Genomic DNA, 23,812 nt, shown 5'->3' with positions numbered 1-23,812 from the left:
GCCTGAAACTGCAGTCATGTGTGTGTGAGTTGCATTTGCATGAGAGTGTGTGGGTGTGTGTCTGTTGTCTATTTTGACAAAGGCCTTACTGGCCGAAAGCTTTATTTGTGACAGTCTTTTTGTTGAGCCTATCTGCGACTCAGCATCTCCACTATATGGAGAGTGGTAACTGTCCTTTTATGTGACTGTAGGCTTTCCCGGCGTAAACTATTGATGAAGGTTTCTCAGGTATCCAGCCGGGTGGTGGCGTTGATATCTCGCGACGTTTCGGGAAGTGTCATACTACCCATCTTCACCAGAAGATGCGTAGTATGACACTTCCCGAAACGTCGCGAGATATCAACGCTACCACCCGGCTGGAGACCCGAGAAACCTTCATCAACTTTCCTTTTGATAATATTGTTAATTCCATCCTGTATTTTGCTTGTTACATTCCATCCTGTATTTTTCAATGTTGTATTTAGATGTACATGGATGTACCAGTGTTAAAAGCTACCTTGTTGAGTTCATGAACTTTCCACAAGAAGCTACGGAAGTTAAGTATGGTTAGACTAAAATACACTATTGTTAAACCATTGCATTAAAAAGGGGATAGGTCTCATAATAACAACTACCACCCAGTTTCACTTCTAACTGCTTTGTCCAAAATTCTTGAAACAGTAATGCATTCAAGAGTAGCTTCACGTAGTTATAAAAATGAAGTACTACCAAAATGTCAATTTGGTTCTCAGAAAGGCTTTTCAACAGAAAATGCTATGCACATTTTCACTGAACAAATATTAAATGCTCTGAATAACTGAACATGACCCACTGGGATATTCAGTGATTTCTCAAAGGCTTTTGACTGCGTGAATCACTAAATTCTTCAAGATAAACTAAAGTATTGTGGTGTGAGTGGGACAGTGGACAAATGATTTAGTTCATATTTAACTGGAAGAATGCAGAAGGTTGAAATTAACAGTGCAGGTAGTCTGTAAAAATCAGCAGAGTCCTCTAACTGGGGAAGTATCAAGAATGGTGACCCACAGGATTCAGTCTTGGGTCTCTTATCATTCTTAATATATATGACTTGTTACTTTATATTCATGAAGATGCAAAGCTAGTTCTTTATGCTAATGATACAAGTATAGTAATCACTAGACCTCAGACTTTTAGGTTCTAAAAATCTTAAATTAGGTATCTAATATAGGTTCTATCACTTACAAAAATAGGTTATAAAATCAGAAAATAGGTAATCAAAATCTGACATTTTGTTACGTAGAATGATAATAGATTTACAAAAATCCATATTATGTTATTTTCCATGTTCATAATTACAGTCACAGTAAAAAACTAACACTTTCTCCAGATTTTCCGTTGAGAAACTGCATCTCTTGTCTGTTAATAGCATCTTATATGCTGAGAATGAGCGTTCCATGTCAACAGATGTGACTGGAGCAGTTTCTCACTAACTTTCATACCAATAGAACCTGGAATCAAGTTGATTTTTTCTTTCACCTCTTCTATCAACCACAGTTGTGTGCAGACTGGTTTCCCTGAACTGTCCGAGCTTTAATAATAGGGACCAAAAACGCACAAGGAGATTTTTGTATGCAATGTCATTGGAAATTGTTGGTTCCTTTAGAAGATCTTTAGCTGACATAACGCTCACTGCCTCCTCCCGCAATTTAAGAACAATGTTCTTAATGTATTCCAAATGCCCGCTGTAATATTACACGGCCTCTGGCCATGTTCCCCAGCTAGTAAGTATGGGTTCTGGTGGAAGTGGTACATTGGGAAGTTCCTCTTGCAGGTGCTTTAATAAAAACCTTTTTGATGGTTGAATCTAGCTTATTTACATGTGGAAATTAGAGACACATTGTTTCAGCTACATGATTCATGGCATGGGCAAGACATGTGTTATGGAGCGAGGCTGAGTAAAATACTTTCAACAGTTTAAGAGCAGCAGTCATGTATGTGGCTGCTTCGTGTAGATTACAGGTACTTTATTTTCATATAGACTGTTGGGGAAAAGTAATTTGAGGACTTTATTAACAAAGTGAGCAATTGTTTCCTGGTTTTAGTCTTTTTTAGCTCCTTGCTGCAGGTGAGATGAGGTACAGAATGAGTGTCAGGATCTAACTTTCCAACAATCAAATTAGACACATTTTGATCTTGTCTGTCTGTTGTCTCGTCGACAGAGATCCATGCATATGAATCGCCTATACCTTCCCTTATCCTGCTCAATGTATTTTTGTATAAAGTATCTAAATAGTTCTCATTGTGGATTCTGATGGACTGCTGGGCTGACAGTGTTTCTCTACAAAATTTTTGAACTGGCTATTTTCAACTGCATTGAATGGTATGTTTGCTGCAACAATGGCTCGACACAGGTCAAGATGAAACTCATTTTTGATTGTTGCATTTGGTTTAGTTAGAAATATTTGTTTCAAGTTCAATTTATTCTTTAAATCTGCCTGGTGATTAATCCCTGCAACATGCTGACTTAAATGCAACCTCTGCTCAGAATGTGCCTAAAAACAAAAAGAAATGAGAAATACTTTGTGGAAGAATTTACGTACAAGATCTACTTAGCAAAATTAACCTACGTCAAGGGTTTAGAGACAATATTTTTGTATTCCCATGTGTCTGGTCCAAGTTAACTCAGGAAAAGCAGTGGCATCACTGTTCTCCGAGTGGGTGTAGCAGATAAAAGGTTAACATTTTACTTACATCTTTGTTGCACATGCTGCAGAGAATAACTCTTCTGTCTGTAGAGAAATCAGGAAATTCTTGCAACCACTCACGAATCAGAGATGATTTGGAGCTGGCTACTCTCAGCATGCTTGACTTTCTACAAATATACTGTCGCTGTGAAATATTTCACCACATCCAAGCAGCACACTGGCCGACTGAATGAAGACATTGCAGGTGTTTTAAACAGGCTGTTCCGACAGGGCAGGTTAGGCGCCATAGGCAGATCCCAAGGCTCCTTCATGCCCTGCCGGCCCATTTGACGGTTCACAGTGAGCAACAATGCTCTGCGGAGCAGGGAGGGTTGGAACAACCTGGCATATGCTGCCATCTTCTGACTCACAATTGGCGTTTACACATGCAAACAAACCTGTTATCATTCAATTACTGTTTTCTATGTAGCCAGGAAGACCAGACATGTAGTTTTAGTCATACAAATTTTATTTGACTGGATTTTTTAAAATTAGATACAGTCAGGCTCTAACATGAAATTAGGTATTTTTAGGATTTTTAAAAATGAGGTACAGTCCGGTTCTAACATGAAATTAGGTATTTTAGGTACTATAAAATTACAACTTTTGATAAAATATTTGCATAATTCTTACCAGGGAAAAGCAAGAGAGAAAGTTAGTCATAAAAAACTGTATTTAATTGGATTTTTAAAATTTAGGTACAGTCAGGTACTAAACTGAAATTAGGTATTTTTAAGTGCTATAAAACTAGAGTTTTCAATCATAAATCGGCGTAATTCATGTAAAGTTTTTATTGCCTTTATTTAATGAGGAGCAAAACAGGTTTTTATCTAAAATCTGAGGTCTAGTAATCACAACCAGCAAACAAGAATTAGCTGAGGAAATTGTAAATAATGTCTTTCAGAAAATTATCAAGTGGTTCTCTGCAAATGGACTCTCACTATATTTTTAGAAAAGACGGTATATGCAGTTCTATGCAGTAACTGGCACTAAGCTATTGCTAGACTTTGAACAGAAGTCTGTTGCTAAGGTAGAATATTCAAAATTTCTGGGTGTGTACATTGATGAGAAACTGAATTGGAAGAAACACACTCATGATCTGCTGAAATGGTTAGGTTCAGCTACTTATGCTGTTAGAGTTATTGCAAAGTTTGGTGATAAAAGTATCAGTAAATTGGCCTACTGTGCCTATATGCATTCACTGCTTTCATATGGCATCATATTTTGGGGTAATTCACCATTAAGAGAAAAAGTCTTCATTGCACAAAAGCAAGTAATCAGAATAAAAGCTGAAGTGCACCCAACATCACCTTTCAGATATTTATTTAAGGAACTTGGGATATTCACAGTACCTTCACAATACACAGATCCACTTATGAAATTCCTTATCAGTACCCCAACCAAATTTAAAAAACAGCAAAGTGCATAGCTACAGCACTACAGGAAAGGGTGATCTTCACTATTCTGGGTTAAATCTGACTTTGGCACAGAAAGGGGTAAATTATTCTGCCAAAAACATGTTTGGTCATTTGCCAAACAGTATTAAAAGCCTGACAGATAGCCAATCAGCATTTCAAAAAATTAAAAGAATTTCCGAATGACAACTTCCTCTACTCAATAGATGAATTTTTAGTTATGGAGTAGTAAAAAAAAATTACTGTATAAAGAAAACTTACGCTAACTGACACGATCCACATCATTACAAAATGTCAAATTCATGCTCTATGGAACAAATATTAATGTAATGTAATGTAGCGTCCTATTCACCATTAGGCAATGAACGGATTTAATCATTCATCAGGTGGCTTGCGGAGTATGGATGTAGATGTAGTTACAATATGATGGATGTAGACAAATTATGTGTAAAGCTTAAACTGATTGTAAATTAAGCTCCAGAAGTATTTGCCATGTAATAGGCTAAGGAAGAAAAAGATTCACTATACTGTAATAACAAAATTTGGAAAATGCTGAGAAAACAGAAATTGTTGCACTCTGGGTTCAAAAAGAATGCATAAATGTCAATAGGCAAAAGTTTGTAGCAATTAATGCGTCTATATATTAAAAAAAAATAGAATCCTGCAAGAAACATATAGTTTCCACCATCAAATGTTAGTAAAAGATAAAAGATCTTATCAGAATCATAGAAAATTCTGGTCCTAAGTAAAATCCCTAAGTCACTCAAAGACCAATCTGCTGAGGCAGTAGAAGACAGGGCGCTGATGACCTCGATGTTGAGCGCCCATAAACCCCAACACACACAGTAGAAGACACCAAAATGAAAACTGATCTAGAATGAAATTTTCACTCTACAGCGGAGTGTGCGCTGATATGAAACTTCCTGGCAGATTAAAACTGTGTGCCAGACCGAGACTCGAACTCGGGACCTATTGCCTTTCGCGGGCAAGTGCTCTACCAACTGAGCCACCCAAGCACGACTCACGCCCCGTCCTCACAGCTTTACTTCTGCCAGTACCTCGTCTCCTACCTTCCAAACTTTACAGAAGCTCTTCTGGTCCCGAGTTCGAGTCTCAATCTGGCACACAGTTTTAAACTGCCAGGAAGTTTCAGGAAAACTGATGTTTTAAATCACATGTTTAATAACTCAGTCATGCAAGGGGATCATACAGATATGCCACTGTTTGGCAGCTGTACAAATTTCTGTATGGAGGATATACAGGGTGAAAAGTATTTAAACTGACAAACTCTGGGAGGTTGTAGGGGACATCAAAACAAATATTTTCCCCTAATGTCATTTTTTCCTATGAGGATTATTTAAACTAGTGGAGGCCGTATTACTCTCTTCAGTTGTTAGAGGCCGTATTACAATCTTCAGTTGTTAGAGGGCATATTATTTCAAGTAGATTTCCCCACCATGTTATAGTTCTGGATGGAGATTTTAATTTGCCGGATATAGACTGGGAGACTCAAACGTTCATAACGGGTGGCAGGGACAAAGAATCCAGTGAATTTCTTTTAAGTGCTTTATCTGAAAACTACCTTGAGCAGTTAAACAGAGAACTGGAACAGACCCGAACTATTTGAAACAGTTAACGCAGAACAGGGAATCAGTGATCATAAGGCGGTTACTGCATCGATGATTTCAGCTGTAAATAGAAATATTAAAAAAGGTAGGAAGATTTTTTTGTTTAGCAAGAGTGACAAAAAGCAGATTACAGAGTACCTGACGGCTCAACACAAAAGTTTTGTCTCAAGTACAGATAGTGTTGAGGATCAGTGGACAAAGTTCAAAAACATCGTACAATATGCGTTAGATGAGTATGTGCCAAGCAAGATCATAAGAGATGGAAAAGAGCCACCGCAGTACAACAACCGAGTTAGAAAATTGCTGCGGAAGCAAAGGGAACTTCACAGCAAACATAAACATAGCCAAAGCCTTGCAGACAAACAAAAATTATGCGAAGCGAAATGTAGTGTGAGGAGGGCTATGCTCTTCAGTTGTACGCAACTGCTGTCCACCAGTGTAGAAGTGCATTGTCTCTGTTTACTAATGGAGCGATACTCCTGGAGTGAGTACACTGATATGGTTGGTGCATACTACGTAGTGCACCACAACGGACGAGCTGCACAGCGGGTTTATCAACAACAATATCCTCATCGCTGTATCCCACATACAACCTTTGTTGCTGTGTACCAACATCTGTGCGAGACCGGGTCATTTAGCAGATTACCTGGACAGGGACGCCATTGCACGTTAAGAACGCTGCAATTTGAGGAAGCTGTCCTGCAGCATGTAGAGTGGGATCCTTCAATCAGCACTCGTGCAATTGCATGTAACATGGGGACGAATCAGCTGAATGTAAGAACAGTCCTTCAAGAGCAAATGTTACGTCCATTTCACTTACAGAGTGTACACAACCTGGAACCAGTTGATTATCCACCTAGAGCACAGTTTTCGCCGTGATACTTGGAACAGTGTGAAATGCATCCTACATTTCCATCCTCTGTGTTGTTTACTGATGAATCAACGTTCAGGCATGATGGAGTCTTCAACATGCACAATTCGCATGTTTGGAGTGATGATAACCCACATGCCACAGTTACTAGCGCTCATCAAGTGCGGTTCTTCGTTAATGTGTGGGTCGGTGTTGTTGGGAACTGTTTAACTGGGCCGTATCTGCTACCTAGGCCATTAAATGGCAGGCACTATTACAATTTTCTCACCAGAGGATTGCCAGAATTGCTGGAAGACATCCCGCTCCCTACAAGATAACGCATGTGGTTCCAACATGACGAGGCGCCGGCACATTTCAGTCATCATGCTCGTCAATCCCTGGACCGACGGTTCCTAGAAACGTGGATTGGCAGAGGTGGTCCTGTACCATGGCCTGCTCGATCCCCAGATATGTCCCATCTGGACTTTTTTGTGTGGGGAGAGATGCGCAACCTTGTTTACGCAACTCCTGTTGCATCAGAAGAGAACCCAGTTGCTCAGATAGTAGAAGCAGCAGGAACAATTCAGGATACTCCTGGGATTTATGCCCATGTCAGACAGAACAATGATCTGATGGTGTAACCTTTGTTTACGTGTCAATGGAGGCATTTTTGAAAATCTGCTGTAACTGAAATTGGGTTTGTTAATGTGTTGTCTCTTGGTCATAAAAAAATGGAAAAGTGTTTGTTGGTTTAATCAATTTGCCGCCAGAGATATCTTCCTCTTCTGTTTTAAATACTCCTCATAGGAAAAAATGACATTAGGGAAAAATATTTGTTTTGATGTCCCCTACAACCTCCCATAGTTTGTCGGTTTAAATACTTTTCACCCTGTAGAAATAGGCACCCTTGGCACTGAACAGCAGCTGAAAGAGTTGAAAACAAATAAGTTGCTAGGTCCAAATGGAATCCCAGTTCATTTTACAGAAAGTAAACTTAGCTTGCATTTATCACAAATCTCCTGCTCAGCACAAAGTCCAAGTCAGCCACAAAACTGCATAGGTGACACTGTACCGAAGAAGGGTAAAAGAACAGAAGTGTAAAATTATGTATCCATATCCTAGACACTGGTATGCTGCAGAATTCTTGATTTCAACCATAACAACTTTCCTTGCGAAGAAATAGCTCCTGTCCACAAATCAACATGGATATAAAAAGTATTGGTGGTGCAAAACTCAGCTTGCCCTTTTTTCACACAAAATCCTATGGAACATGGATGAAGGACAACAGCCAGATGCCATATTCCTAGATTTCCAAAAAACTACTGACACAATGCTACATGTCAAATATTAATGAAGGCCTGAGCATATGGGATAGGATCTCAGATATATGATTGCTTTGAAAACTTCTTAAGTATTAAAACCCAATATGTTGTACTCTTGTTTCTCGATATACAAACAATCTCATGGAAAGGGTGAATAGCAATCTGTGAGTGTTTGCTGGTGATAATGTAGTGTATGATAAAGTATTGTCTTTAAGTGACTATAGGAGGATACTGGATGAGTTAGACAAAATTTCTATTTGGTATGATGAATGGCAGTTGGCTCTAAATGTGTCAAAATTTAAGTTAATGCAGATGAATAGGAAAAACAGTCCTGCAGTGATTGGATACAGCATCAGTGGAGTGCTGCCTGAGACAGCCACATTGCTTAAATATGTACTCATATTGTTCTAAAGTGACACAAAATGGAACAAACACATAAAGTCAGTTGTAGAAAGGCAAATGGTTAATTTTGCTTGACTGTAAAAATTCTGTGTCTTATCTCTAAAGGAGATTGCAGAGAGAACACATGAACGACCCACTCTTGAGTACTGTTGTGTATGGGATCCCCTCCAAATCAGATTCAAGGAGGACAATGAAGAAATTTAGAGGCATGCTGCTAGATTTGTTACCAGTAGGTTCGATCAACATAAGAGTATTACAGAAATGCTCTGTGATCTCAAATGGGAATTCCTGCAGGCAACAAGATATGATCTTTGTGAAACATTGTTGAGAAAGTTTAGAGAACCAACATTTGTGATAAGACTGCTGAATGATCCTACTGTCAACAACATACATCTTGTGTAAGGATAAAAAAAACTAGAGAAATCAGGGCTTGTACAGGCATAAATACAGTCTTTTTCCCCTACCACCATTTGCTATTGAAATAGGAAACTAAATAACTATCGGTAGTACAAGGTATCCTACACATGCGCTGTATGGTGACTCACAGAGTATGTATGTACATGTAGTCATAGTATGTTGATATATGATCACCTACGATCTAGAAAATGTGCTGATTTTTCACTTATTCCATTCAGCTGCTGTTGGAAAACTGATCAACTGATGTTACACTGCAAAGCATTTATTACACAGTCTTGAAAAGAGGAAAGTAAAAGAAACAGAAAGTGTACTTGCAGAAAACAACAGAACAATGAGTACACAGCGGAAAACTGTAAGAGGTAAATTGATAAAAAATATGAATTGTTACAAGCAACCTATAAATAAGTAGTGATACTCTGCAAGAAAATAGAGTAGCCCAATAGATATTATGGCTTCCAATGATAAATAGAAGAACACTGAGACAAAATTGGTGACAATGATTACCATTATAGCCATCATACAAAACTTATGTAGCTATACAGAGATAAGTGTAAAAAACCATCACCTCACTCTACAGCAGGCTTTTGTGGTGGTCGATGAGCCTTCCAGGAAAGGTAAGTGTTCCAACCAACACCCACAACTTGTGTGACAGGTACCTGGAAGTTCACAGGTACGAAGCCAAAGTTTATAAGCTGGACAGCAGGCCATACCTGTATGAGCAAAAAAGTCTTTCAGTATGATACTAAAGTTACATTTAAAAATAAAAAGTTACTTTAAACAAAATGGATGAAAATATTACAGTAATGGAAAAACTCAATTGTGGAAGCAACAAAAAGTATTAAAATAAACTTCCATTCACCAGCAGGTGAATGATAGGCAGCACATAGTCACACATAACTGTGGTAACCCATGGTTATCACATCAGTTGTATCGGTACCTTACCACCCATCTAAGCTCAGCAGGAAGAGAGGCAGTGACCTATCACACATATTTTTAATGAGCTCTCACAGCCATACTGCAACTAAATATGATCTCCAGGAGGTGGCACCTACAGACAGCGCTGACAGTCACACATCAAGAGCAGTACAGATAGCTGCCATCCAGTACCATTGCACAAAAACATCTAATTGCTTTCTATTGAACCCTGAAGCAAAGTGATCTCAGTCTCATTCAAAAATGTCTCGTGTGAACTTCACTCCACTTGTGGCTCACTGTTTGTCTAACTGCTACTAACGTGGGAATGTAAAAGAACAATGTACTGGATGTGGTAGCGGTTTCTGCAGTAAAACTATTGTAATTTGACTGGCTTTCTCAATCGTGCATATTACTACAGTAAAAGCTCAGAAAGTAGACTAGTTCTGACCTTTAAAGTAAAATTACATGCATGTGAGTGTGTGTGTGAAGAAGAGAGGGTATAGCTAAAAAAATAATGTAGGAAATGGTGTGAGGAGAATGCAAACTGGCAACAGGTTCAAAAACCACGAAGTCATGTTGAAGACACCTATTGTTTGGTGATACCATTCCTACTGGAGGCATAGAATACTGCATAGTAATTGCGGCACAACTGACATACGACATAAAACTTTCATATTAATACTGCCATTAATTAGCTTATTATCAATTTGTAGATTACAGTTACACTGCAACTAATATAACATCCAGCTAATGCAAGGTTCTTTTGGCTATCAAGATATCCAAGAAATTCAAAAGCCATATCTAAATCAGCAAGAGAAGTAAGGTTCACCATCCATAAAGCAACACCCAAGAGTATTCCAAGCATGCACAAAGTCCAAGAAGACCTCTATATTAATGATTCAAAATTATCAGTTCACTTCAACAGATACAGAGAACAGCTCCCCTATACATAAACATGCATGTTCCTCTGACGGGAGTTGTAGAGAATGTTTGTAGCACAGTTGCGGGTGGTACAGTTGATGGTTTAGACTTTGCTGAAATCAATGGCTGTGTGTCTCTTAGCAGAGCTGATGGTCACAGGGATAGTGGTTGGGATCAGTTTTGAGAGGCACTATTATCAGTGTGGTGCCAGAAGGCTGTTGCATTTGCAATTGATCTGAGTGGTGTTTTAGCTGTCCTTATTTGGATAAGATGATGAAGAGCTCACATATTCTCTGCGCAATGACGACGACAGGCATCGACCCCTTGCCCCCTCCCCCTAAGATGACTAAAAATGGGAGGGCAGACATGGGAGCCTACAGAATAGTATTGTCACTGAAGCATCCCCTGAGCTGACTATGACCAGCATAAAAGGTCCAGTATTATATTCAAAAAATTCCAGAACTTTGTCCACAAAATTTTTCTATGTTTACCTTTTACTTATTGTGTATGGTCTCTTTTGAAATCTCTCCTCAACAACTGATATGCTGTCCCAGTGCCATTTCCACTTCCGGAAGCAGACTTGGTATGCCTCTTACTGGATTGCTTGAAACGCTATCTGCAAATTTTCTTTTATCTTCTCTATCATTGCAAATTTTCACCCTTTCATGGGGTTTTCAACCTCAGAAAAAGTCTGCAAGGGTCAGGTCTGGAAAGTACAGAGGATGAGGCAGCACAGTAATTTCATTTTTTGTGCAATAGTCATGCACCAACAGCGATGAATGTGTAGATGCTGATGATGATGTAAGAGCCATGAATTGTCTCACCACTTTTCAGGCCATTTCCTTCTCACATTTTCTCACAGGCATTGCAACCCATTCCAACAGTAGTACCATCGATTTAAGAGTTTGTCCCTGTGGCATGAATTCATGATAAACAAATCCTCCAAAGTCAAAGCAAACTATCAGCGTGGCTTTGAAATTTTACCTGAACTGACAATCTTATTTTGGTATTGGAGAACCTTTTCTGGTCCATTGTGAAGACTGAACCCTGGTCTCAACATCATAACTGTAGACCCACATATCATGACCAGTTATGATTCTCTTAAGGAATATCTCAGTCTAATTTGTGCAATCCAGAAGCTCTTCACAGATTGTGAGGTGAAGATCTTTCCAGTCTTGACTCATGAGCCATGGGATGAACTTGGTGGCAACATGACGCATTCCAAGATGCTGTGTCAGGATTTCATAACATGATCCGACAGAAATTTTACATTCTTCTGCAATCTCTTGAACAGTTTTTGATTGGCAAGCACAATCTCATTGATCTTCAAGACATGAGCATCGTCGGTAGATGTCGAAGGGCATCCTGAATGAGAGTCACCTCTAAATTCAGTCCAACCATTTTTAAACTGCGTGAACCATTCATAACGCCAAGTATGGCTTAAGCACTCATCACTATAAGCTTCCTGTATCATTTGGTGTGTCTCTGTAAACGTTTTCTTGAATTTCATGCAAAATTTAATGATGACACATTGCTCTTCTAACTCTGCCATCTTGAAATTCACAAACTGTGCCACACGTTCTACTCAATACAGCAATGAACAATAACTAACAGTCCGCAGCTCGTGGTCGTGCGGTAGCGTTCCCGCTTCCCACGCCCGGGTTCCCGGGTTCAATTCCCGGCGGGGTCAGGGATTTTCTCTGCCTCGTGATGACTGGGTGTTGTGTGATGTCCTTAGGTTAGTTAGGTTTAAGTAGTTCTAAGTTCTAGGGGACTGATGACCATAGATGTTAAGTCCCATAGTGCTCAGAGCCATTTGAACAATAACTAACAAATACACAGCAATGAAACTTCTGGCAGTTACACATTAAACACAGGTGTGTGCAAGGATGGCAATGACATTTCACTCCACCACACCACTGATGCGAAATTACAAATGTTCCAGAATTTTTTGAACAGATCTTGTAGTTCCATGCGTGTACCTTTCAAGGGCCTCTGTTAATTTCCAGTCTTGAACTGGGATTAAACATTATGTTAAAAGGAAGCTGGGAAGAGCTGCCCTAGGGGACACCATCATCATAACTTTCGACATCTGAGCCTTGAATGAGTTGACAATTTACTTGACTCCAGTGTTTTACACTGAGTGGAGTAGTGCAGTTGTCAAGAACTGAATACCATTCCAGTAATAAAAATTGTGACAATTCCTAGAGACAACTGTGGATTGTTTTCAAATGCTATTGCATATAGAGATTACTTGATAATGAAGATCTTTGCCAAATCCTTTACTTGGCCATGAACGGAAAATTGCAAAGAAAATTCATCACCATCTGTGGCAGAGGTGGGAAGGATAGCGGGTAGGATATTCCTAATTTCAGGGCATGATGAGAGTTAGTTGAAATGCTGGTGTAAAACATGATTCAGTTGGTTCAGTACTGGGTGGTACTGAGTCATGAGGGGAATGCTCCTCTGTGGCCGGAGAGTGGGACTTTGGGAGGTGGTGGGTGACTGGACAGATAAGGTACAGGAGATCTGTTTTAGTACAAGGTTAGGGGGGAATTACAGTCTGTAAAGGCCTCAGTATATTTTGAGAGGGACCACTCATCACTACAGATGTGACATCCAGGGGTGACTAGGCTGTATGGAAGGGATTTCTTGATATGGAATGGTTGGCAGCTGCCGAAGTTGAGGTACTGCAGGTGGTTGGTAGGTTTGATATGGACAGAGGTCCTGATGTAGCCATCTTTGAGGTGGAGGTCAACATCGACGTAGGTGAGATGCTGGGATGAGGAGGAACAGGTGAAATGAATGTGGGAGAAGGTGTTGAGGTTTTTGGAACTGTGGATAGGGCATCCTAACCCACAGTCCAGATCATGAACATGTCATCAGTGAACCTAAGCTGAGGGGTCTGGGATTCTGGACGGTTAGGAATGATTCCTCTAGATGGCCCATGAACATGTTTTGGCATAGGATAGTGTCACGCAGGTGCCCATTGCTGTAACACGGATTTGTCTGTCTGTGATGCTCTCAAAAAGGAGCAGTTTTGGGTGAAGATGAATGTAGTTGATTATGGTGATCAGCAAGGAGTTTATAGGTTTGGAGTCAGTTGGGGATTGGGATAGGTAATGTTCAATAGCGGCAAGGCCATAGGCATTAGGGATGTTAGTGTAGAGGGATCTGGCATTAATAATGATGAACGGTGTGCTGTGTGGTAAAGAAACAGCAACTCTGGAGGGTCAGTGGAAGAAATGGTTGGTGTATGTTATACAGAAGAGTAAGTTATAGGTAAAAGGATGAAGGTGTTTGTCTGCATGAGCAGAGATTCTCTCAGTGGGGCACAGTAAAAAGCAACAATAGGGTGCCCTGGCTGGTTGGATTTATGGATTTTAGGCAGCATGTAGGTGGATAGACTCATGGGGGAGGTTCTGGGATGGGCCTAATGATTTGAGGAGATAGTGTGTGACAGATTTTTTTTTGCGTGCATGCGTGCTATGCTCCAATTGTGGCGGATTATACGTTGCTGCTGCAATGCAATTTCTTTTATAATTTTTGTTCACCTACCTCTTTACAGCGGTAGATCTTCGCACATAAACTCCTGACAGCAGCTACTTACGAGATCACAGAAAAGCAGTGTTGAGGAAACTGTAACCTCATAGCTACACACCGGAGGCCGGTATAAGTAAAATTTGCTGAAAATTGTCTATGTACTTTAAAGGAATGATTCGGAAAGGGGATGTCACTTGTACTTTAAACATGAAGTTCAAATTTAAACCTTCAATAGATCTTTATTGCCGTGAAGCAATATCATCAGCCCACATTTATGAAAATTACTAAAGCTTCTGCTCACAGTTATCACCATACCTAAAACAGCCAGAACTTTTGCCTTCCCAAATTCCGAAACCAATTACTTGTAACACAGTCAATGATTGGCCAATTACTTCTGCACATGATATTCAGTGGTTGTCTTTAGTTAAAGTTTATGCTCACCATAAAATACTCAGTAAGAATATACTCAGTACCGCCACACTATATAATTCAAAGTTCACTCGCGATTTTTGTTGGAACGAATTGTCACAACACTCTAAAGTTTTTATAAACAGTTTCTGGTCACTACCAGATACCATTAACACTGGACCATAATGCGGAAGTCATACCAAGACTTCATCTTACACATAATGCGAAAAGTCACATCCAGCATAACTGCCTCCAATCAAAGCCAGCTCGTGACTCCCTTCTCACTCTCCCAAACTCAAAACTATATCTCCTCGCTAGGCGGCCAACCGTCTCGCTTCTCATTGGCTGTCAGCACTTACGACCAATTAGAATTCACTTCTAGGGCACGGCTCGCGCCAAAATCTAGCAAGCACCAACCACTTCTCTAGGCTCATTGAGGTCGTCAAATTAAGTAACACAAAACTCTCTAATTAAATAAACAAAACAAAATGAACTATAAGCTTTACTCTACATCTGGAAATTTATTATGTAGTCGAGAATGTTCTGGCTGTCTTATACATAAGCATACATACATAGGATGTGTGACTACTGTGTACGGATGCAGGAGGAGCTGGCCACTGTTCATGAACAGCTGAACGTGTTGATGGCCGCGGTCAGCCGTCTTCAGCCTGCTGCCTCGGAGCGTAGAGGCAGTGGGGAGTCTTGTGCGTCACATGGTACACCCTAGGTGTTAAATGCTTCACCCCCTGTCCCTGCTGTCGAGACATCTTCGCGGATACTGGGCGCGGTTGGGCCACCCTCTCCCCAAAGGGAGTGTCGGGTTCAGCGGCATTCGCGGCACACAAGGTGGAGGGTCAATGTGGAGGCTGCCCGTGTGGCATCGCCCGCTCTGCCTGTGAGTGGACATGTGGCAGCTCCTTCAGCAAGGCCCAAGCAGGCACACAGTGGGAGGGGTTTATTAGTTATTGGGAACTCCAACGTGAGGCGGGTGATGGAGCCCCTTAAGGAAATAGCAGAAAGATCGGGGAAGAAGGCCAGTGTTCACTATGTCTGCTTGCCGGGGGGTCTCATCCGAGATGTGGAGGAGGCCCTGCCGGCGGCGATAGAGGGCACTGGGTGCACCCGACTGCAAATTGTTGCTCATGTCGGCACCAATGACTCCTGCCGTCTGGGTTCAGAGGTGATCCTCAGTTCGTACAGGCGGTTGGCGGAATTGGTGAAGGCGGAAAGCCTCGCTCGCGGGGTGGAATCAGAGCTAACTATTTGTAGTATCGTTCCCAGAACCGGTCGCGGTCCTCTGGTTTGGAGCCGAGTGGAAGGCTTAAACCAGAGGCTCAGATGATTCTGCGGAGATGTGGGGTGCAAATTTCTCGACCTTCGCTATCGGGTGGAGAAATGTAGGGTCCCCCTGAATAGGTCAGGTGTGCACTACACGCCGGAAGCGGCTACAAGGGTAGCGGAGTATGTGTGGAGTGCACATGGGGGTTTTTTAGGTTAGAGAATTCCCTCCCTAGGCCCAACAAGACGCCTCCTGAGATGCAGCAAGATAGGAGTAGGCAAAATGCAACAGGGAATAACAATATTAATGTGCTAATAGTAAATTGCAGGAGCGTCTATAGAAAGGTCCCAGAACTACTCTCATTAATAAACGGTCACAATGCCCATATAGTACTAGGGACAGAAAGTTGGCTGAAACCAGACGCAAACAGTAATGAAATCCTAAACTCAGATTGGAATGTATACCGCAGAGACAGGCTGGACAGTGAAGGGGGAGGTGTGTTTATAGCGATAAGAAGTGCAATAGTATCGAAGTAAATTGAAGGAGATCCGAAATGTGAAATAATCTGGGTGAAGGTCATGGTTAAAGCAGGCTCAGCCATGGTAATTGGATGTCTCTATAGACACCCTGGCTCAGCAGCTGTTGTGGCTGAGCACCTGAAGGGTAATTTGTAAAATATTTCGAGTAGATTTCCCCACCATGTTATAGTTCTGGATGGAGATTTTAATTTGCCGGATATAGACTGGGAGACTCAAACGTTCATAACGGGTGGCAGGGACAAAGAATCCAGTGAAATTTTTTTAAGTGCTTTATCTGAAAACTACCTCGAGCAGTTAAACAGAGAACCGAGTCGTGGCGATAACATATTAGACCTTCTGGTGACAAACAGACCCGAACTATTTGAAACAGTTAACGCAGAACAGGGAATCAGTGATCATAAAGCGGTTACTGCATCGATGATTTCAGCCGTAAATAGAAATATTAAAAAAGGTAGGAAGATTTTTTTGTTTAGCAAAAGTGACAAAAAGCAGATTACAGAGTACCTGACGGCTCAACACAAAAGTTTTGTCTCAAATACAGATAGTGTTGAGGATTAGTGGACAAAGTTCAAAAACATCGTACAATATGCGTTAGATGAGTATGTGCCAAGCAAGATCATAAGAGATGGAAAAGAGCCACCGCAGTACAACAACCAAGTTAGAAAATTGCTGCGGAAGCAAAGGGAACTTCACAGCAAACATAAACATTGCCAAAGCCTTGCAGACAAACAAAAATTACGCGAAGTGAAATGTAGTGTGAGGAGGGCTATGCGAGAGGCATTCAATGAATTCGAAAGTAAAGTTCTATGTACTGACTTGGCAGAAAAACCTAAGAAATTTTGGTCTTATGTCAAAGTGGTAGGTGGATAAAAACAAAATGTCCAGACACTCTGTGACCAAAATGGTACTGAAACAGAGGATGACAGACTAAAGGCCGAAATACTAAATGTCTTTTTCCAAAGCTGTTTCACAGAGGAAGACTGCACTGTAGTTCCTTCTCTAGATTGTCGAACAGATGACAAAATGGTAGATATCGAAATAGACGAGAGAGAGATAGAGAAACAATTAAAATCGCTCAAAAGAGGAAAGGCTGCTGGACCTGATGGGATACCAGTTCGATTTTACACAGAGTACACGAAGGAACTTGCCCCCTTCTTGCAGGGGTATACTGTAGGACTCTAGAAGAGCGTAGCATTCCAAAGGATTGGAAAAGGGCACAGGTCATGCCCGTTTTCAAGAAGGGACATCGAACAGATGTGCAGAACTATAGACCTATATCTCTAACGTCAATCAGTTGTAGAATTTTGGAACACGTATTATGTTCGAGTATAATGACTTTTCTGGAGACTAGAAATCTACTCTGTAGGAATCAGTATGGGTTTCAAAAAAGACGGTCGTGTGAAACCCAGCTCGCACTATTCGCCCACGAGACTCAGAGGGCCATAGACACGGGTTCACAGGTAGATGCCGTGTTTCTTGACTTCCGCAAGGCGTTCGATACAGTTCCCCATAGTCGTTTAATGAACAAAGTAAGAGCATATGGACTATCAGACCAATTCTGTGATTGGATTGAAGAGTTCCTAGATAACAGAACGCAGCATGTCATTCTCAATGGAGAGAAGTCTTCCGAAGTAAGAGCGATTTCAGGTGTGCCGCAGGGGAGTGTCATAGGACCGTTGCTATTCACAATATACATAAATGACCTTGTGGATGACATTGAAAGTTCACTGACGCTTTTTGCAGATGATGCTGTGGTGTATCGAGAGGTTGTAACAATGGAAAATTGTACTGAAATGCAGGAGGATCTGCAGCGAATTGACGCATGGTGCACGGAATGGCAATTGAATCTCAATGTAGACAACTGTAATGCGCTGTGAATACATAGAAAGATAGATCCCTTATCATTTAGCTCCAAAATAGCAGGTCAGCAACTGCAAGCAGTTAATTCCATCAATTATCTGGGATTACGCATTAGGAGTGATTTAAAATGGAATGATCATATAAAGTTGATAGTTGGTAAAGCAGATGCCAGACTGAGATTCATTGGAAGAATCCTAAGGAAATGCAATCCGAAAACAAAGGAAATAGGTTACAGTATGCTTGTTCGCCCACTGCTTGAATAATGCTCAGCAGTGTGGGATCAGTACCAGATAGGGTTGATAGAAGAGATAGAGAAGATCCAACGGAGAGCAGCGCGCTTCATTACAGGATCATTTAGTAATCGTGCAAGCATTGCGGAGATGATAGATAAACTCCTGTGGAAGACTCTGCAAGAGAAATGCTCAGTAGCTCGGTACGGACTTTTGTTAAAGTTTTGAGAACATACCTTCACCGAAGTGTCAAGCAGTATATTTCTCCCTCCTACGTATATCTTGCGAAGAGACCATGAGGATAAAATCAGAGAGATTAGAGTCCACACAGAAGCATATGACAATCCTTCTTTCTACGAACAATACGAGACTGGACTATAAGGGAGAACCGATAGAGGTACAAGGCACAATCCGCCAGACACCGTTGGGTGGCTTGTGGAGTATGGATGTGGATGTAGATGTAGATGTAGATGTAGACATCCGAATTTCACTAGTAGGGGAACCACTAGTGGATTCGTTCCCATGTTACAGAGCTGGAACACTTGCCAGTTCCTGTAGAGAATTACACGAATGATTTTTAATAATGCCGAACGTCCCACATACTCTCATGCATGCATTCTCATTCACACGCACCCGAACACACAATACACATATTTACTTAGAATTCTTGAAATTATTATTATTATAGAAAAGTTACAGAGGTTTTCTGAAACTAAAAACTTTCCAAATTAACATATGAACACTGAAAGTGTTATCAGAGCATCGTACATAGTCACTGAAGGTGAACTATTACATCACTGTATTTATTTAAATTCTTAACTGTCGGAAAATTACTTTTTTTTTTTTTACTAACTTCCAAAATACAACTATTTTTGATCTCAGACTTTGACATATTATTTGTTTTCACAACAGAAGGATGTACATCAAATATGACATTTCTCAGGTTATTCCGTTATTAGTTATTAATATTTTTAGTTTCGTATCATATAAGTGGCCTGCCAGTGCTACTCCACTGCTTTCACATGCGCAGCTGCAACAGATGGTCGTGACGTCAGTCTGCAGGACATAACTCGTCCGTTACTGACCGTATAATACTCTATCGGCTTACATTGCAGCCCACATACAATCTGAAGTAAAGTTTTTAATAGATAAATGAGCGATCGTGCACTAGTTGCGACGCCACAAGTGGATATACTGTTTTTATAATTCCACCTTGTTTGATGGAATGGGACTGCAGCTGTTTAAAGACCTGAGGAAAATAGATACCAACAGCTGTAATTTAGTCAATAATTTTATTTAGCTACCAGTTTTGGTGCCTCTTTACCATCATATTCAGGCCCCTGCAACAAAAATAGGGAAGTCATCTAGTATTTTATGTTATTTTGAGAACCACTATATCCAACTGGTTTCTGCAGACTACTTCTCAGCAGACATAGACACTTCACACCACTAATGAAGGTCTAACAGTTTTGGCAACAAGAGAAGCGGTGCAAAACTGGATTGTGAACTTCACACTTCCTTTACTACAGTTGACTTACTTGAAATGTTTAGCCAATCCTCTTCTCTGGATATGTGGCTGCATTGATCTCCATAACTTCTTCTCCGAAGAAATAATGCTGGTTAGAGGAACCAAAAATTTACTCTCTCTCTCACTAGAAATAATTCAGTACTCTCATACTTTCAGTTCATCTCAGGTATATTTACGTTTCCACAGGTTTCACATAAGCATACAAACTCTTGCCAGTCAACTATACCGATAACCATTAGACACTATTAAATATAATCACAATTGCCTGGTTTTACCAACCAAATAATTTATAGACGTCCCATGCATCTTGCTTCATTCAGAGCTAAGACATGAAGAAAGTTAAAAGTCTATACTCAAATGTTCGTTTTTCTTTTTTTTTCCAACAATCACATTCACTAACACAGCAAAGAATAGCATTTAATTACTTCATGTCCTCTCTCACAGCGTCTGTGGCTCTTGCGCAAACACTTATCAGTGTTGTTTGACTATCCCACTTATCAACTTCCAAAAACAAACTTCAAACCTGCACACAGAAACCGGCGGTGCAGTAGATGCGTTTCCACTCTCTTACTTACTTTTAAACTGTTGCGTGTTTGAGACGGCAGAAGGCTGTGTGTCTCTAGAATTTACACAAAAATTCTCGAGTCTTACATATCCCTCCCCTTAGCTCAAACACGCGATATTTTATACATATTCATTATGTACTTTAATATCTCACATAATGCTAATTTACATTTTAATCAGTATAGATTATTTTTCTTTTAGCAATCATGTACTTAATATCTAGCTCTTCTTTTTTTGCTTTGATAATAACTATATGAGCATTTCACCTAATGTCAGAGTTAGTACTTTTAATCTAGGAACCATGCAGACAACATTCATGATTACCAATCACAAATGCCAGGTGTCATAGACACTTAATTATCTCTTTCTTCATTCTAATTCTCTGTACTATTTTTTCTTTAGTACATAATAGTTTCATTACCTACAGTAGCTTGTAGTCAGGAGGAACTCTGGGCAAATAAATTGTTCTTTCTGACACTCATAAACATAAAACATAATAATGCTAGTGGAATATAGAATTCAAATTTACCAGAATAATTCCTACAAAATGTGTGACTTCTGCCATGATACTGTCCTTCTCCCTTTAGAAACAGTATCTATACCTTACATATGGGTTGACCCTAAGAGTGCACTTCCTCCTCTTTCAGTAGGTATGCCCCTCTTAATTCCTATTTTCCTATGGTACAGGTCAGTCCCCGTCTCGGTGCCCCTGTCCGCACAGTGCAGGTCAGCCTTTCTCAGGTCTGCCTATCTGCCCTTTATATCCAACAAATGCTGGGTGCCCCGCCCCCCCCCCCCCCCCCCCCCCCCCTTTATCCTTCCTGAGTAGGACTCATGGTTCATTTCCTAAGTATACATATTTATGTACCTATAATTAAATATTATCTGGAAAATAAAATCTATTTCACACTTAACACTCACTTCCTAATACTTTTCATTTCATCCCCTAGAGTCCTCCACTACTCTTCCATTTCTAAGCTTCCAGTAGACACCACATTTATATACATTATTCAATATGTCATACATTTACTTACGCTATACTTGCCCCCCTATCCTACAAATCATCAGAACAAATGTTCGACTGACATTCCTGAATAATTACCACAATTAGTTCCTCCCTGGCTTATGCTCATTAATTCCTCCTTGGCTTATACTCTCCTTAATTACTCACACTTCCTTCTTATGTATCCCTGATCTAGAATTATCATAGTTTTTATATCCTTCTGTACATAAGCAATATACAATCATCATTGTTCTTATACATATATTTTAGTATATATATAGGAATGATAGTTTTTTTCATGTAACTAGGAAATGTAGAACCGTCATAATAAATGACAATGTGTGCATATTTCCCTACAGTGTCCCTATATAACCATGTGTGCGATGTAGAACCGTTACAATAAATGACAATGTGTGCATCCTTTCCCGATGTGTGTTCTGTGTTAGCCATGTTTGTACTTACAGTACCCACCCCTCGAAAACTAATATAAACCCTCCCCTATACATCACATCTCATAAAAGGTAAAAAAAAAAATTCTGCATTATGTATAAAATTATGTATCACATTATGACAATTATGTAATGATTCATACAAAATCACATTTTCTATTACTTTAATATTCTTTGCAGTTTATCAATCTGCACCCAGGTTTGCACAGAGCAACTGGATAAGAGATTACTTTCAAAGAGTAGCTTAGGCAAAAATAAGACCTAACTATACGTGGATGGCGGGAGAGACTGGCTGGCTAGGCAAAAATAAGACCTAACTATACGTGGAGAGCGTCGGCTGCTGTTGGCACTACAATCGAGACCACCGCTAACTAGGACGGAGCATGAAGGCAACTTAAATACTTATCGGGCACAATCCTCTGACAACCGAGGACGACTTCTTCCAAATACTTAGTGGGCACACTCCTCCAGAGACTGTGTCGGCTGCTGTCAACATTACAATTGAGACCACCACTGACTAGAGCGGAGTGTGAAGACAACTTAATCACATACCAAGAGCAGGTTTTGGTGCCATTATCACACTTCCACACTGGTATGTTTCTCTAATAGTGGATAAAAGGATAGTATAAGAAGTAGAGTGATAGCGTAAGAAGTGGGGGATAGTGTAAGAAGTTGGGGGAATTCAGAGCAGGAAAATTTATTGCAGAAGAAACACCGAAAACAACTAGGGATTCGACAGTCATCACTCCGACCGTTAACACAGAATATTAATGTCCTTGGTAGCTATACAATTTTATATCCTTAACATTGTATTTTCCTTTTTCTGATCCTGTTATAGGATTTACTAAAAATAGGGCTTTGGGATGTATTACCGCTTGTACTCGGTAAGGTCCTTCATACTTTTGGAAAAATTTATGCCTTGCAAAGTGTGATTTAGACAATTTTACTGTAATACCTTTTTCTTTAAACCTTTTCAGAGTTTTACTCAAGGTCAGGCAATGCTCTTCCCAGGTAGATGAGATTACTAGTATATCATCTACATATATTATTAAATCCTTTAACAATTCCCTTCCTAAAGCCTCATCCAGTGCACGTATAAACATGGATACTGAGATATTTAGTCCAAACAGTAACACATTAAAATGATACGATTTCCCATCACATAGAAATGCTGTATATTTCTTTGATTCAGGATGTAACCGAATTTGCCAATATCCAGCAGTCAGGTCCATCATGCTAAAATATTTTGCTTTCTCAAATTTGGACAATAATTCATCGATGTTAATGGGTTTGTCTCGTTCCGTCTCTATATGCTTATTCAAAGTACACATGTCTAGTACTAACTGCACACCGCATGTAGCCTTTTTTCACTGCTACCAAGGGGTTATTAACGACGCTAGAGCTAAATTCTATTATGTTATGGTAAATCTTTTGTCAATTTCTTCCTTAGCTGCTTTTTTTAAACTTACTGGTATTGGATAAGGCTTACAGAAAAATGGACTACTATCTTTGATTTTAAATTTACATACATAGTCACTAATACTACCCAGACGATCAGAAAATACCATTTCATATTCCAATAGAATTTCAGATAAATCTAATTTTTGGTCATTGGTTAATATTGGAGTTTCGTTTATTTTGTTTTGTATGTCAGCACGGTATGATACGTGACTTACGTTATCAATAGCTGGTTACTATCTTGCTGTAGCAGTTAATCTCAGACATCAACTCTCAGTTGTTTGTTTACCAATATAGCTGTCCGCCACAAACTTTACACAATATTTGTAGTCACCTTTTCCAAAATAAACAAAATTCTCCTCAAATTCAATATGAT

At 40.0% G+C, this 23,812-nt stretch overlaps 1 protein-coding gene across 9 annotated transcripts in view; it reads right to left on the bottom strand.

Moving 5' to 3' along the window:
- Positions 1–23,812, bottom strand: part of LOC124589161 (protein Mpv17-like) — a 311,532-nt gene that overhangs the window by 27,085 nt on the left and 260,635 nt on the right. For all 9 annotated transcript variants that reach the window (XM_047131541.1, XM_047131533.1, XM_047131534.1 and 6 more), the window contains one exon: positions 9,305–9,449. In XM_047131541.1, coding sequence (XP_046987497.1) covers positions 9,306–9,449 — 144 coding nt within the window. In that variant the 3' untranslated portion in view covers position 9,305. The remainder of the gene's footprint in view (positions 1–9,304; positions 9,450–23,812) is intronic.

This window comes from Schistocerca americana, chromosome 2 (genome assembly GCF_021461395.2).
Source record: "Schistocerca americana isolate TAMUIC-IGC-003095 chromosome 2, iqSchAmer2.1, whole genome shotgun sequence".
NCBI lineage: Eukaryota > Metazoa > Arthropoda > Insecta > Orthoptera > Acrididae > Schistocerca > Schistocerca americana.
This window is presented reverse-complemented; position numbering and strand designations above follow the sequence as displayed.